The sequence below is a fragment of the Dipodomys merriami genome, unplaced genomic scaffold (genome assembly GCF_024711535.1).
Source record: "Dipodomys merriami isolate MVZ:Mamm:240054 unplaced genomic scaffold, mDipMer1.0.p SCAF_1, whole genome shotgun sequence".
Lineage (NCBI taxonomy): Eukaryota > Metazoa > Chordata > Mammalia > Rodentia > Heteromyidae > Dipodomys > Dipodomys merriami.
This window is the reverse complement of record NW_027202270.1, coordinates 99,529,892-99,547,069: the sequence shown is the minus strand read 5'-3', so window position 1 is coordinate 99,547,069 and position 17,178 is coordinate 99,529,892. Positions and strand designations below refer to the sequence as shown.

The 17,178-nt window shown below is 35.8% G+C and overlaps 1 protein-coding gene across 7 annotated transcripts in view; it reads right to left on the bottom strand.

Moving 5' to 3' along the window:
* Positions 1–5,448: 5,448 nt before the first annotated feature.
* The window catches only part of Nubpl (NUBP iron-sulfur cluster assembly factor, mitochondrial), a 206,886-nt gene continuing 195,156 nt past the window's right edge, over positions 5,449–17,178 (bottom strand). For 6 of the 7 annotated variants that reach the window (XM_070026436.1, XM_070026433.1, XM_070026438.1 and 3 more), the window contains 3 exons: positions 16,258–16,378; positions 11,726–11,808; positions 5,944–7,728 (listed from right to left, as the gene is read on the bottom strand). In XM_070026436.1, coding sequence (XP_069882537.1) covers positions 7,666–7,728; positions 11,726–11,808; positions 16,258–16,378 — 267 coding nt within the window. In that variant the 3' untranslated portion in view covers positions 5,944–7,665. The other variant, XM_070026435.1, reaches the window with a different exon arrangement.

Below are 17,178 nucleotides of genomic sequence, written 5' to 3'. Positions count from 1 at the left end.
ACATTGCTATTTTTCATTTAGTCAATTTATCTCTTAGAATGATTAAAATTAAGGCAGTAGTCCTTGTATTTACTATTAATCATGACTATAATGATTTCAGGGATTGTTTTTTGGTATGGATTGGAGTTTCTGTGTGATATTTTGTTCCTTCCACTTGGAAACCTTCTGACTATATTTATAGCATAGTTTGCTGTTAATGAGCACTCTCAGCTTTTGTCTGAAGTTTTTCCCTTTTAAATGTTATTTCTATTGGAATGGAATTCAGGGTGAACAATTTTGTTTGTTCATTTTAGCACCTCACTGAGTAGTTTTGCTGGATTTATTTGAATGTAATATAAAATATTTTCCTTTACTATCATTAAGATTTTCAATCATTTCAATATGATGTAGCTAGATTTTAAAAAAAATTTGCTTGGAGCTTTCTGATTTTTGTGGTTTGATACCTCTTAAAAATTGGCAGGAGTTATTTCTTTAAGTGTTTCATCAGTTCTACTATTCCTCTGTTCTCCACATGAGATGCCAATGTATTCTCAACTACAGCATGTGCTTTTAAACTTTTACTTTTTGTACTACCTCAATTTAGGTGCTATTTACCCATTTTCAAGTTCATTGATTCTTTCTTTATCTGTATCAGGATTACTGATAAGCCCGTAGGCATACTTTATCTGTTACTGTTTTTATTTGTTTTTAATTTCTAAACTTTGTTTTACTTGTTCTTATAGTTTCCATCTCGCTTCTAAAATTCCTCATCTGCCCTAAGATTTTATCCACTGAACATTTGACATATTTAAAACTGACATATTTAAAATTCTTTCTTGGATCATACCAATTCATAGATCATCCATCTTACTCTATTAATTTTTTCTCTCTTGACAGGTGGTTGGTTTTTCCTGTTTGTTATATTTTTGTTTTCTTAATAATGAAGTAAAATAAAAGTTAATGGAGTAAAATAGCATTTATAGTTAGAAGTGGGCACATATCATTTTCTACTAGAACATTAGCACTCAGGACAGTTAGCCTGGCCAGGAGCTCCTTATTTAGGCTTCGTTGTTATGGTTACCTTCAGTCATCCATTAGCCCAAAATCACTCTAGTCCTATCATGTGCTTAACTTGTAGACTGAGGTGCCAAAGAATTTTTCTTAACTTCCTAACTCTTAGCTTTTGACTTCTGTTCATTTTTGCCCTTTTATACAGCAGTGGAATGATGTTTCTTTCTTTTCTTTTTAGTGCTGGTATCAAGCCTTAAACTCAGGGCTTTGAGTTCTTGCTGGGCCTTTTTTTTTTAATGTTCATAGCAGGTGTTCCAGCTTTTTGCTGCTTAATTGAAGGTGGGTCTTGTGGACATTTCTGCTTGAGTTGAGGATTATAGGCATGAACCACCAGTGCCCAGCTTTGGACTGCTGTTCCTTGATACTTAGTGCTTGCTACTTTGCTCTGGAATCTTGAGTTCTGTTGTTATGGACTAGCCTCAGCTTTAGGCAAGCTCAGTGTCCTTGATATTAGCAAATAAGTTATCTCAGAGATCATATCCATACTTTAATGTTAAAGATATCTTTAATGGCCTGGAACCAGGATGCCTTCTCATTTCTCCATCAGGAAGAGGATTTTTCTCTTTTTCTCTCTTTCTTGTCATAGTGGGTCTTCATCAATGCCCTAATGCAACAAGGTCTGTTGTCCTCAACAGCCACCCTGTGGGCTTGTGACTTGCAATTTTCTCATAGGGTAGTTTCTCCCCTCCTCTAAGTCTATACCAATAAAGCAAGCTTTCCTCAGTTCTCTGCTTTGCACTCAGTTCTTAGGCATCCTTAACTCCAAGGATGGGGCAAATTTCCCATCTCCCACATTCTCCTGTTACCCTAACACTCAGTTTTTAGCAATGTTTTTTTTTTTTTAAACTTCACTTCCTTATTTGCAATATCTAGTATATGTCTGAGTCAAGCAGAAAAGGTCAGATAAGGTGATGTTAGGGAAATGAACCCTAAGGTATGTATTCAAATGTTTTTTTTTCTTTTATGCGATTGTCTCTAACACATTTATAAGATTATTTCTTTGTTGCTTTGTATGTCCCTCCCCCACAGTATAACCCCTGCTTTCACTGTATTTGATGTCGGTATAATTTGTGGAGGGAAAGGGGAAAAAACAAATTGTTTAAATAGGGATACAGGTGGACCCATTGCAACAATGAGATGTACAAGTCATTATGTCCAAAACGAAATTGCAACTTTGGTGCAGGGGGGGAAAGGGTTGGGTGGGGGGGGTAGGGGCAGGATGGGAAGGGATGGGAAGGGGAAACAAAGGAGGAGGCTACAATGCTTGATAAGAAATGTATTCATTATCTTGCCCATGTAATTGTAACCCTCTGTACAGTATTTTCACACACACACACACAAATATATCTGGAACTCAAAAAAAGAAAAAACTTCACTCCATTTTCTTACCTGTTTGCAATTTGCTTGGAATCTTTCCTTCGTGTTTTTCCAGAGGCAAGACAACACATGCATACTCTTTCTCCTTGGAGGTAATCTACGCCTTTCCTTGCATTTCAGGCTTCATGGATATACTGCAATTTCACTTCTCTATTGGGTTTCAGAAAAGTTATGATTTTGCAGCTCAGAGTATTTCTTTTTCTAAGTGTGGATGTGATACACTTTCCAGTCTTTTCTACCCTGTCAAACTAAACATATTCTCTTCAGTAGCTTGTTGTTACTTTTGGATTTTGCAAGCTATTTATATGGAAAGTCAAAGAATCATAAACTGCAAAAACATTCATGAAGAACATAATGATGAGAATGAAGTTGGTGAGTTACTGGTTCAAGAATAAATAAAGTAGTAGAATAGAATAGAGGCCAGAAACAGACCCAGACATTTCATTTACACAGAAGGTGGCATCAGAGAGCACAGTAAAAAAAACTCAATATGTACTGCAGAATAAAAATCTAAGAGGCAAAACAATTATAGATCCAGAAGTTAATATAGGATGTCTTAGACTATTTTGTGTAATTGTAATAAAAAGTATTTAAGGTGGGTAGGTTATAAAGAGATTTATTTAGCTCACAGTTGTAGAGATTCAAGAGTATAAGTACTGATGTGCTCAGCTCTGGTTAGGATGGCATCGCAACAGCAGAACTGCAGGAATAGTGGGTGGTATTAACAGAAGTGGTGAATGGTATATGCTGGAGAGAGATGCAGAGGTACTAGGCTCCCTGTAAAACCAACCCTCTTACAACATCCTGTGAGTAAGTGCACTTTAGAAAGAAAAGCTTTAATCCTCCTGAAGACCTAACCACCCCCACTAAGACCACCTCTTAAAGATTCCATTGCCTTCTAACACATGAACCTTCAAGGAATACATCATATCCAAGCCAGAGTAGATGATAGCTTCATAACCTTTATGTCTAATATAAAAATCAAATAACAAAATTGAAACATTACAATTAAAATTTTGCGTTTATCGAAAGTTCTCACCAAGAGAGGGACAGGCAAAAGTATGTATAATACATAGTACTGACAAAGGATTCCTATCAAGAATGTATAAGCGCACTGACAATACAATACAAAAATGAGCAAAAAGAATGACAAGGTAAAGAGGATATCTAATTAGCCCATATATGTATGTATGTAAAGTTGTTCAACATCATTTGTAATTAGGAAAAAGCAAAATAAATATACAGTGAAGTGTTGGCAAATAAGTACTAGTGTTTCTCGTAGAAGGAATGAAAAAAAAAAACACCTAAGTACATGGACACCAAAAAAAATCATGTACAGAAATGTTTGGAGCAAATATCGGCATCAATCCAAATGAAGCAAGTTTTGTATATTCATTATACTCTAAAGAAAATGCTCCATATGTGGTAACAAACAGTAAGAGACATGGGCCATAGATCCAATACATAGAAAAAGTGGCCAAGGCATAAACAATATTGAGCAAAAGCAGTCAATATTGAGCAAAAGAATATCTACTGCATACTTTCATTAAATACAAAATTTAGATATGAGGCAAAATTATGTATAAAGATACAGGTTAACTTTGTAAGGGAGGAAGTCGCAAGTGGGAGAGAACACCAAAGCTTCAAGGATGGTGGCTGTGTTCTACTTCTTAACCTGGTTTGTAGTCACATGAATGTCCACTGTGTGTATATTTATGTCTCGTTTTACTGCATACGTAATACACTTTAGAATAACATCCTCCAACAGCTAACCAAAGTTTTGGCCATTGATGAATTTGCTTTTTATTAGACATGCTTCAAATAGAGTGGTAGGACTGTCCAAACACTAATATACTCTTCAATTCTGACTTTCTAGGATTCTATGAAGAGATTTTTTTTCTTTTTCTTGAAGTAGGGTTGGGTTTGAACCTGAGAGACACAGACTTCACGTAAGGGTAAAACTTATAGCTTCAGGGGGCTGGGAAGGTAACTCAGTGGTAGAGCACTTGCCTTGCATGCATGAGGCCCTGGGTTTGATTCCTCAGCACCACATAAGCAAAAAGAAAAAAGCCGGAAGTGGCGCTATGGCTCAAGTGGTAGAGCACTAGCTTTGAGCTGAAGAGCTGAGGGACAGTGCCCAGGCCCAGAGTTCAGGCCCCACAACCAGACCCCCCCCCCCAAAAAAAAAATTATAGCTTCAGTACTGACAAAAACCAAGATTAGCAGATGTATGATCATAATGAAGTACAAAATACCCTCAGCTAAGTCAGAAAGGTGTCCAAGGCAAAGATGGACACCTTCTTATTTTCCTGTGGTCTACCTAAGAAAGCCTAGGTATTGGCTGAAAAAGAAATGCAGAGTACCTCAGGCAGAAATTTTCTCATGAGTCAATTCTTCCCTTCCTGGAGAATGGAGTGAGGGAGGGAGCTTAATTCCCTTCTAGGATAGTAGGATGTTAATTCTCTCCACTCTATGGAAACATGATAAATGAGCAATAAATATCATCCCTCAGCAACTAGCAGACTAAGCTGTGTAAGTGTGTATCTTTGAAACTTAACAAAGCCAGCCATGGGCAAATTTTTAGAATGAGCTTAGTTCTCCTGTTTACAGCTTCCACTGCAACATCAGCAAACATTCTCCAATCACACAGAAATTTTCCTTGCAGCATCCGTAGTAAAAGTAAAGGGAACTTCACTAGAAGTGAAGAGCCACAGAAGAAGATCCACACTTTGGATCTTCCCGTAGTCATATATTTGTGAGTAAAGACTTTTTCTCATTTCTCCATTAGATCTATTAAATTTATGCAGCTGTGAAGTTTACTTAAATCATTCTTTTTCAAAGTTAAGTTTGATCTAAGTAGCTTTCCTAAATAGACAACAAAAATACAAACAGATACCTATCTCTTTACATTATTTTTTTCTCAGTGATGAACAATGATTACTGTGTGCACAAAGGCTTTAATTCACAATGTGAATCAATATAAATAATTTGATGCAAAAATGTTGGTTCACATATAGCAGTTTTAATTAAAATTTTATTTTTACTTTGGGATAACAGTAGATTTACGTGCATTGTAAGAAGGAATGAAGGTCAGGCTTTTAGATCTCAGATCCAATGTCCAGGAGGCTCAATTAGGTCCAACCACTTACACCCACAAGCCAAATAAAAGACATGGGAAGGAGATTTATTACATGGCAGCTATGGGAAGGCAGTACTTCAGTTCATCTTCAGTCTCTTCGAAGTATAGACACTTGCTTCAGATGAAATAGGGAGAATTGAGGACAGGGAATGAGAAAGGTATGCATAGCTAAAACAGTTTCAAGTCACAGGTGTAACAAGTTATCACTTTATTACTGGAACAGAACAGAAACAAGATGGTTTCCTGAATTTTGGCTCTTGCTTTTAAGATAAGAAGACATTGCTTGTCTAAAGGGCGATGTTCCTTCTAAATAACATGCTTATCTGTGAATCTGGTCTTCCTTGGAGTCCACAGTGATTGCAAAGTTGACTGAAACAGAATAACTCAGATAAAGGGCACAGATACAGAGTTGAGAGAAGTTTAATTAATTCACAAGACCTGGCAAAAGCATCTTTTAAGTTGCCTCTTATAGAGCTATTCTATATTAACACAGTTTGCGCCAATAGTAACATGGAACTATCAAAACAAAGATGCAACAAAACAGTCATGGTTATAGGATATTTTCATCATCACTATGATCACTCAAATTGTTCTTATAGCCACATTTACTTCTATTCTTATGCCTCCTTAACATAGTGCCAGAAATGTGTTCTTATAAATGAAATTGTGTGTGTGTGTGTGTGTGCGTGTGTGTGCACGTGCGCACGTGTGTGTATTCTTATGGGATCGCTTTGACATTCAGCATACTTCTTCACTGGAATTCATATTGTTTCATTGTTTTTAAACTTTAAATTGTGGTTTCATGATCAGGATGTTCCACCATTCACTTGCTGAAGAAATTTTGGTTTGTTTTGGGTATTACACATGAGGCTGCAATATCAAGTAGAGGTTTTTGTGTGAAAATATTTTCATAATGATGGCAATTCTAACTTTCTGCCTGAAAACTACAGAATAAAAGAGCCGAAGGTCACAGAAGACTTTCCGTAACTGAGGATTAACTCCAATCAGTACCTACAACTTTACAACTATTTGCTTCTTGACTTTGCAACATCCTTCACTCTGAGCTTCAATTAAATAACATACATGTTTTTCAAGATGTATTCTTTGAAGCATGAACTCATGAAATGTCATAAAAGGAAGGTTAGGGGTAATTTGATCTCAAAAATAAATATTTCTCTCCTTTGAAATTGAAAAATGCACATTTGTACACAAAAGGAGGAATTCAATATCCAAATACCCAAGTTGTTGGATCCAAGCTTTATTATGTATTAGAAAAGGTAACCCTTGGTAACATTTAACTTTCCTATACCTCCATTTCTTTATTTGTAAAAAAAAAAATTAAATGAACAGTACAACCTCACTCATGAATAGAAGATTACAAGCACACAAAATATACTTGATAAACATTAATATTTATTATCATTATTGCCATTATAATCCAAGCCATCATCAAAATCATTGTTAAAAAAATATGCCCAAGTACCACCCTGGAGATTCAGATTCATTAAAGCTGAGGTAAAGTCCAGTCTAGATAAGAAGCATAGGTTCATTCTCGTTTAACATGGTACCATAATAATATTCAAACCCAGACCATAGTATTCAAATGCCAGTGAGAGGTGACACATTTACGTCCATACACAAGTTTAGTAAGTTCTTTACATGACCAACTGTGGTCCTGCAAGAGTTTTCTCCCAGACTGGTATTGTAACATCAAATAATTGTGATTTCTCAAGATGGTGATCAATAAAATAAAATGCAGTTTGGCGTAGTTGATACATAGCAGCTTTTTTAAAAAAAAATCCAAAGTATAACAGTTAACATGGATACTTGAAAACTGTATTTGTGATGGCTGGGTATGGTTCTAGTGCATAGAATACTTGCCTAGCAAGCACAAAGTCATGAATTCAAATGCCCATGCCGCCAAAGCAAATTACACATGTAAGTCATAGCTTAGTAAATCAAACCTGAAAATAAGGTATTATTTCCTTAGAAATAAAAGGAAACAATTATGGTTATAATTTGTATAGGGTCCACCTATCACACTACTCATTTCCAAAGGTCCTCCTATGATCAAGGGCACTATCCAGGGCACTTGGGAATCATTCTGGAGGTGGTGGCAATCTTCTTACCACTTCCACGGCAACCCTCAGGTAAGCTTTGGCCTGAAAAAAGCACAAATTCATTTGTTCTATAGATCTCCCAGCAGACATGGAATGACTCTTGATCTGTTTGTTATAGATGCCTGCGTATTTGGTAGTAAAAAAGGCTGGGTAGGATGAGGAAATTCAGTAGTGAGAAGACAATTCTGTGTATATTACAGGTGTGGCAGAGGAGAGAGATTTTATAACTTTCTGAAAAAAATATTGTTTTTAAAAAATTCTAATCCCAGAGGGGAGAGGGAGGCTGGGAAGGGATGTGAAGGGTAAACCAAAGGAGGAGGCTGCAATGCTTGGTAAGAAATGTACGCATTATCCTGCCCATGTAATTGTAACCCCTCTGTACAGTATGTTCACAAATAAAATAAAATTAAATTAAAAAAAATTCTAATCCCAGTGCTAGCAAACTAGCAATGGAGTACAGACATAAAGGTGACATTTTAAGGAGGATTGTATTTCCCATCCTGTGGTCTACCTTCTGAGAGAGCTTTCTTCATTCTCTTTGAGGTTTGTAATACCAATACAAGCTCTGAGCACCTAGAAGCTCTGGTTTTTGGTTGTATTTCTTTTTGGGGGGCGAGGGGTGAATACCATGAAAAAATTCTAGTCCAGTGTTACATTCTTCATACCCTCTTTATCTTGGGATTCCTAGTACATTGAGTTACTGAGGTCAGCTCCCAAGTCAGAGTGGGCCACAAGCCAACTCAATGTCCACAACGAACATGACTTTACCCTTTAAGAATTTTAAAATACCTGCTGTGTAAGTATTATTTACTTCTCCTATCATATTCAGAAAGTCACTATAATAATTAAGATTTTTAAGTTCTTTTTTGAGACACAGTTTCATTATAGAGAAAAGGTTGGCCTTAAACATATGATCTTTTTGCTTGTTTCTCAGGGAATAAAAGATAGGACAGATTTCTCAAACTATTGATTTTCTCTTTTTCCATCAATTCAACTCTATGTAGACTAACCCTTCCTTCCTATTCTAGATCTTTACATTAGGCTACTTAAGAACCACAGATAGTCTAGCTGACTCTAGTTATCTACTCTGCCATTAACAAGCAACAAGGGGAAATGGAACAGGATTCTTAGGAAGTAGGATTCATTACAAGTCTAACCAGAAGGATTCAGATCCTAGGACATAATTATAGCTTCCTAACATTTAGGCGTTAACAAGTAGAATCTGGAACTCTACTTGTGTGACTCAAATTCTGCTACTCTGAATTTTTAATGTCATCAAAGAGTATCAATTACTAGGTGAGAGTTAGGGTATTAGTGGACTAGACTCCTTTAATAAGGGAAGAGGAAATATTCAGTGTTAAAAATACAAGAAGTTCCAGAAAGTAGTAAGTACAGTTGCATTCTATAAGCATTTTTTCAGCGTTGTTTTACACTTTAATTCTCATTGTGGCATCAGTTTATAGTTGGAAACAAGAGTTCAAGAGGTTTAGGGAAATTGCTTGAGATGGTAAGTTTGGTAATGAAACCCTATGATGATTTAGATTTAGAGCATTTCCTTCTATGCAGAGATCTCCTTTGAGAACCCAACACAGAAGTCCAATTTCCCCAGAGGAGTGCACCTTGGCACATACAGTAGATTCTCAAGCCTACAAACCCTCCATGCTTTGCTCTGCTGCTATACACATCAACATTTCTTGAGGGCTCAAGCTTGTTTACCCTCTTCTCTAGAAGTCTGAGTTATTCTGAAAAGCAGCTGAACATAAAGCTATCTTATCCATGCACTAGAAACACACTGGACTAACCTCTCAGTAGGTACTGCACTGGGAAATAAAGGCATGGGCTGTGTACCAGAGCCAAGTGTGGAACTGGCTTTTAATACTATCTTGAACAAGCTTCCTTAACATAAATGAAGCTCTGCCTATTCATCTGAGAAAATGGAGGCTCTAAATATCAAGCAAGATAATATATTAAGTGCACTTAAGCATTGTACCAGTCTCTTAAAAGAACCTGAAGAAATTGTAGCTATTTGTATACAACCCTGAAGATGATACAATAGAAAGAAGCCAAGATCTGACAAAAAGAGACCTGTCTTTTAATCACATTTTATAATGCAATAGTTCTGCAATCTTGGGGAAAATATTTAACTTCTTTGAGCCTCTGTTTCCTCAATTACAATATGGCAACTCTTTACTTATTGCATTAAATTTCTGTGAGGACGGAAAACAATATAAATAAAAGACCTGACAATATTTAGCTCACTGTAACTATTATTATTAGGACGGAAAACAATATAAATAAAAGACCTGACAATATTTAGCTCACTGTAACTATTATTATTAGGACTTGATTAAGAATAATAATGCCTGTGATCTACAAGTAGAAAGTAATATCTTCCATGGAAAAATAACAAAGACATATTTTCTCCTCTCTATGGTTTTAATTAAATCTAAAAATTGATCAGATGTCTTCATATTTAAAGCTGATGATGTGGTACATAAAATCCTCACTCTTTTTGAAGAAATTTCATAAAATCAAAACTATTCTAAATCCTAAGTGTTCTGGTTGTCTTATGATTTTCAGAAATGTTACTAAGCTATAGTAAACAAATAGGCTCGATACCTATGCAAATGTAAATCAGAGTATTAAAAACATACTCAAAAACTACTTTCACTGCTGTTTAGAATTTAAAAACATATCTTTGGGTGATTGTTATATGTTTTCTGTTATATAACATTTCCCTCTTTTCAGAAACGTTTGTTACTTTGGAAGAATTTTTTCTTAATGCAATAATGAGCAAGTGGAAAATATTTTTAAAAATAATTGAAATAAAGGAGTATGTATTTTTATTCATAAGAAATCACTATGGAGTGTCTTTAAATAATCTGTTCTTTGAAGGAATTTAAATATGTGTAATCTTTTTAAGCTTTCAATTTTCAAGTTTATCAAATATTGCACATATGAAGTACACCTATGGTAGCTGGGATTGCTAGGCATTAATTATAAAATCAATAAAAGGCTATAGTTTTTGATATCTGAAAACTTTTCAAGAAAGCTTTAAAAGGCAATGTAACATTCTAATACCTAAAAGACAAAGGAAAAACTCTCATTACAGTAACATATTTTATGTACTCAAAGATCATACTGCCAGCAACTCAGTTATCAGTACCCTCAGAAAGAACCTCTGGGTCTCTGAATGAGGAAACTAAATAATAAAGCTACTTTACTTATGTAAAACTAACTTCACTTATATAAAACTACAGCTTTAACAAACTTTGGCTCTTTTATTTTCCAATTCTCAGAAGACTAGAGGAAGAAAACTAGAATGAAAAGGTAGTCATGGATAGGCAAAATAACAGTGAAAGTATGCACACTGGTTAAGGGGGGAAAAGAAAATGATTGCAAGATTGATGTGGAATGCTGAGGAAAAGGGGTCAGAAACTACATCAAAACCGAAGTACTAGATGACAACTCAGTTTCCAACTTAAATAGCAAATACTACTTAGAAAAAACAATATATGTAATTGATTTCATTTCTAATTTTTAAAAAGAAGTACAATAAAAGATTTTATGCTAAAAGATTTTATTTTCCAGCAACTCTAAAAATCTACCGACACTCCTGGCCTCTGAAACACTACTAATCTCCATTCTACCTCCCCAGTCATATTTATTATGAGTGCAATGAAAATCTCATCTGTAATAATTGGATGTCCTCTATCTATCCAACTTAATACTTTACTACATTAGGTTCTTATCTCCTAACAATCAACCGAATTTGTAGAACAGAAACAATAATTCTGTACACTTGGATATTGTTAGCCACCAATAGCAAGTCTTACAAACAACAGTTTGTAAACACTGGACAAGTTAACGAATCCTTGTCTGTCTGTCTGTCTGTCTGTCTGTCTGTCTGTCTGTCTGTCTGTCTGTCTATCTATCTGCCCTGTACACAGATAAGTTTACTTTTCCAAACTTTCTATATATCAAAAAGCATATAGTCTACAACAAGAAATAAAAAAACCCCATAAAATCCACAACTTACCTCATCACTTTCAGGCTGTGAGAACACAACTGGCTGGCCTATGTCCGAAGCTTCCCTTATACTGAGGTGTAAAGGAATGTCTCCTACAAGAGCCATGAGATATCTATTAGTACCAGAGACTCAATTTCATCTTAGGAAAGAAACAAAGTCTGAACTAAACCCATCTGAATTACATCCACTCATAATTATCTTCAATTTGCAAATGTCCGAAAAAGGAATTTCCGATGGAAGCGAGCTGCAAAATTTCCCATTTGAGGGTGGTATAGTTACTACATATGTAGTAACTGCCATGTGTCAGCCAATCAAGGGATGATGCCTTTGTTTTATTCTTTGCTAGAGGTCTTCCAGCAAGGAATAGCTTAAAAGACATTTGCAAATGGTTTTCCCTTGTAGTATGTAATACGGACACATCATACCACACAAGGCCTAACTGAAGAGCAAAAGATACAGAAGAAAAGTAGTCCCCTAAAAGTACAACAAAATAGTCTTTGTGATGTTTGCAGATAAGTGAGCTAAGCTAAGAGACCTATTAAAAGGCAGGTGAGACCTGTTATCTCAACTAATTAGCCTTTTTGTCAGACAAAATTATTTTTCTCTGATTATTTACTAATCTATGAAATATTATAGACAGCCAGTGAACCTGATGAGTTTATAATAGGAAATAGCAACAAACAGGCTGCTATTAGAGTGGTGTCTTCTTTCTAAGAACAGTATTACTCTTAGGTGTTAGAATTTAAGAGCAAAATGCTTTGACTCATTGTTCAATACACTCTTTAAAAAAAATTAGTGTGAATATGCTCTTTTTACCACACTATCACAAATGAAGTCTCTCAGAGATTGAGATTTAAAATTCAATAGAGTTTTAAGTGGTAATGACTTATGATGGTTCTCAATAATCTCAGAATCACTCAAAATCCATGCAAATGTTATTGAAACATGTGTATGTTTTTATACAAATAACTTGTTCCGTATCCTGCCAGACAATGCCAACTATGCAGAAGAAATATGTTACAAAAATACTACAATTTATTATTAAGTACACAGGGACAGATAATTCACAATCCTCCTGTTCTGTAATCTTAACTCTTGAAGTCTGTCCTTAATATTCAAAAATCAAATAACAAGTTATATGAACATCAGTAGCCCTTTAAGGATTAGCTTTTCAGTCAATCTGATGTATATTCTATAGATCAACTTCAGTGTATAAGAAATTGTTAAGGGACAGAGATTACAGATTACAGAAAACACTTAGCCATCTATAAAGTTTTTTCCCCCCTGTATGAACTACCATTACAATAAGGAATTTGGAATCATTTTTTTTTCTACAGCAGAGACGAAAGTAAAATAAGCAAATTGTTCTCTTTTATATAGCCACCTAGTGACACTTTTCTATCCTCCAGAGACTCACAGTCCTATCTACAGACACTCAAGAGTAGACCAGGATAGGGCACAGTTAGAGTGGTATTGCAATAACAGTGGATCTTGAAAGGAACAAAGGTATGGAGCAACCTGGGTGTAAGAAGTACTTTATTTTTATTTTTTATTGTCAAGGTGATGTATAGAGTGGTTCGAGTTACATAAGTCCGGTAATAAGTACATTTCTTGTGAAACTTGTTACCCTTCCCTCATTTTTCTCTTACTTTCTGTCCACCATGCCCTCACCCCAAAGTTGTACACGTCATTTCCAACATATTGTCTTGTGTATATTGCTGTTGCATTGGTTTCCCCCTTGTCCTTTGTCTCACCATTCTGTTGTTCCCATTCTCATCCCTACTTCAAATAAATGTATATTCAATACCAGGGTACCAAAATCAAATACAGTGACAACGGGGGATAGACCATAGGGGGAAGAACATACAAAAGAAACAAAAAAATCACATAGTACATTAAAAACAACAACAAAGAAAAACCTCTTGTGGAAAAAAATTATATTAAGTGAAGTAAGCCAGACCCAAAGAAACATAGGTCCCATGGTTTCCCTTATTTGCAGTAATTAGTATTTGTGTAGGATAATCTTTTCAAATGAGCAGAATAGCTCAATAGGTATGTACATATGACCATATAAGATGATGCTAAGTAAAATGAACTCCAAGACATGAGAAGTACTTTTAAGGGACTATCTCTGAAAGAAGTGAGGTACTGTATACTTCAGACTCAGAATAGGTCCAAGGGTTTTTTCTCTAACATGGTCTGAACCATAAGTACAGTGCATAAACTGTTTCTGTAGATAAATATTAGATAATGTCCTGAAATGCTATTTAACCAAGTAATTAATTTAAAATATAACCCCAATGATGAAATAACTTAAGTGGCTGGCAGGTATCAGTATGGACCAGAGAGGGTTCTTGGGTTGGGGGGAGGGGGGCATTCTCTCAGGTGACATTAGCTAAGAGAGCTCCTTTCCTGACTTCAGTGCCTCATTTACAGTTCCAATCTCTACATAATTAGATCTTCTGCTCCAGTTCATGGGAGACCCCTCTTGGGACCATATGACTACATTAAAACAGGTAGGGGGTCCTGAGCTGGAGCTGAATAAATTATCTTTCCTGTAACACTGTTAAATATAGCAGTCTATAGTATTATCTACCTAGTTTGTGACATTTTTTTGGCAATTATATATTTGTGAGTTGTTGGTTAAAACTTGACTTGCAGATTTGAAGACTTTCCCTGTGAGATGTTTCAAATCCTAAATAAATGACTTACAAAGTTGTGCCACTCATTTGTAAGTTAAGGAACTGTAATACTGCCATCATAATTCAATAATTCATTATAATTATACATCTAATTTATTATATAAATGAATGTCAATCTGTTATTTGGAAAATTGAACTTTCTATGTTAGTTAAATGAAAAGCAGTTGAAGAATACAATTACTGGGTATAATTAGACAATGTATCAAAATACATCATTAGTATTCACCTGGTATTCACCTGCTATTGTAATACAAATGCATAATAATCATAATATGTTTAACATTAACTTTAAGAAATTTATCATCATTTTTTGAAATTCTTTAATATCTACATAATCTTAATTTTTAGCTACCTAAAACCAATAATTCATTCCATGCAACCCTTATTCAGAAACTGACATTTGCCTTTGACCAGAACAGAAACTCATTCACAATATTATCAATACACATTTTCTTAAAAATCCAATAAGTTGCTTGTGAATTTTTCAAAAATCATGTTGTATCCAAAGATCTGCTTTGCCCAGTTAACACATGATTTTAGTTCTCCCTTTTACAGTAATCTTTAACAATATACTGTGAACAATGTGTACATGTATGTGTGTGTATATATATATGTATATATATATATATATATATATATAATGTAAATTGTAGTACCATGGCAAACACATAAAAAGATTATAGAAAACAGTAAATATTGTCATTCTAAAATGTAAAGACTGACAACACATTCCTGACTGGGAAGGCCTCTTTGTATATGCTCCAAAACCAAACACTGGTACAGCTGCATAGCATCAATTATATTTGTTGATGCTGAGGTATTTAAGGTCAATTTAGCATCCAAAATGATTTAAAACATGGCTGTAAGTCATTGTACTTATAGTACAAAACTCTCATCTCAAGATTGAAGTTTCAGGCAATTTTTATCTGAGGTAGAAATTAGTATCATAGTTGATAGGACAATTTTTTTGTTGTTGTTGTTCTGGTCCTGGGTTTGAACTCAGGGTCTAGCTGTTGTCTCCTAACTTTTTTTCTCAAGACTATCACTCTACCACATTTAGCTACCGTTCTACTTCTGACTTTTTTGGTTAACTGAAGATAAGAGTCTCACAGGCTTTCCTACTTAGGCCAGCTTTGAAACATGATTCTCAGATATCAGCCTCTTGAGTAGCTAGGATTACAGGTGTGAGCCACTGGTGCCTGGCAGGACAAGCCTATTTTTAAAAAGCCAAAGAAGTACTGGGTACCAGTTGCTCACATCTGTAATCCTAGATACTCAGGAGGCTGACAGCCGAAGATCAAGATTCAATGCCAGGGGCTGGGAAGGTGGCTTAGTGGTAGAGTGCTTGCCTTGCATGCCTGAGGCCCTGGGTTCGATTCCTTAGCACCACATAAGCAAAAAGAAAAAAGCCGGAAGTGGCGCTGTGGCTCAAGTGGTAGAGCGCTAGCCTTGAGCTGAAGAACTGAGGGACAGCGCCCAGGCCCAGAGTTCAGGCCCCACGACCAGACCTCCCCCCCAAAAAAAAGATTCAATGCCAGTCCAGGCAGGAGACTCTTATTTTCAGTTAACCACCAAAAAGCCAAAAGTGAAGCTTGGCTAGCCTTGAGGGGAAAAGTAAAAGGACAGTACCTAGGCCCTGAGATTAAGATCCTGTACCAACATGCATGTATGAACACACACACACACACACACACACACACACACACACACACACACAGCCAAAGAAAACAGATAGAACAGCACTACACTAACATAATTTAAAACAAAGCATTCTTAATCACCAAGCCTCACCCCACTTTCTCTTTGCAACTTCTCCTGTAAGGAACACTGAGGTCTTACCTAGAACATCAAGATTAAGGGTCCGTGCTAGTTTCCTGGCACCATCAGTACCAAAAATAGGAGTTTTGTATTTACATTTTGGACACTGGAAAACACTCATATTTTGTATAAGGCCAAGAACCTGGAATAGAAAAGAAAAAACATATTGAAATTGAAAAAAAAAAAAAGAAAAAAACCTACAACAGAATTTTTTTGTTCTTGTTGTGGGGCTTGAACTCTGGGCCTGAGTGCTGTCCTTCAGTTTTTCAGCTCAAGGTAGTGCTCTACCACTTGCGCCAGGGCGCCACTTCCAGTTTTCTGGCACTTTATTGGAGATTAGGAGTCTCATGGACTTTCTGCCTGGGCTGGCTTTGAACCGTCATCCTCAGATCTCAGCCTCCTTAGTAGTTAGCAGTATAGGTGTGAGCCACTGGCACCCAGCAACAACAAAATCTTAATATATCATTTCAACAAGTTTTTACTGAGTACTTACATGGCAATATACAATGGTGAGTAAGGAAAGTCTCTGTTCTCAAGACACTCACAGATAGAGATCAAGACAAAGGTAACTAACTTTAAGAAATAATAATATTTAAAAGTGGTAAATGTTTAAAAGAAATGATTAAACCGGAACCAAAAAAATCTCTGCCTGGGTAGAATGAGAGGAATCTTTGAATTAACCATGGATAATTGTTTCTTCCAGTTGTGAGGAGGCAGCCCGAAGAAGGGTTGAGGCCTGTGGCGGGACGCAGGCAGAAGCAAGGGTACAGCCAAATCATCAAAACGTTAACTATTTGTACCTATTTGAAGTACAACCCAGTGATAGTCAACGCAGAAACCAATTAAGCAAAGAAGGTTAGGGTCAGATGGTATTAAGGCTTAAGTATGAAATGTTTCCCATAGGTTCATGTTTTGAACACTTGGTCCTGTTGTTATTTTGGG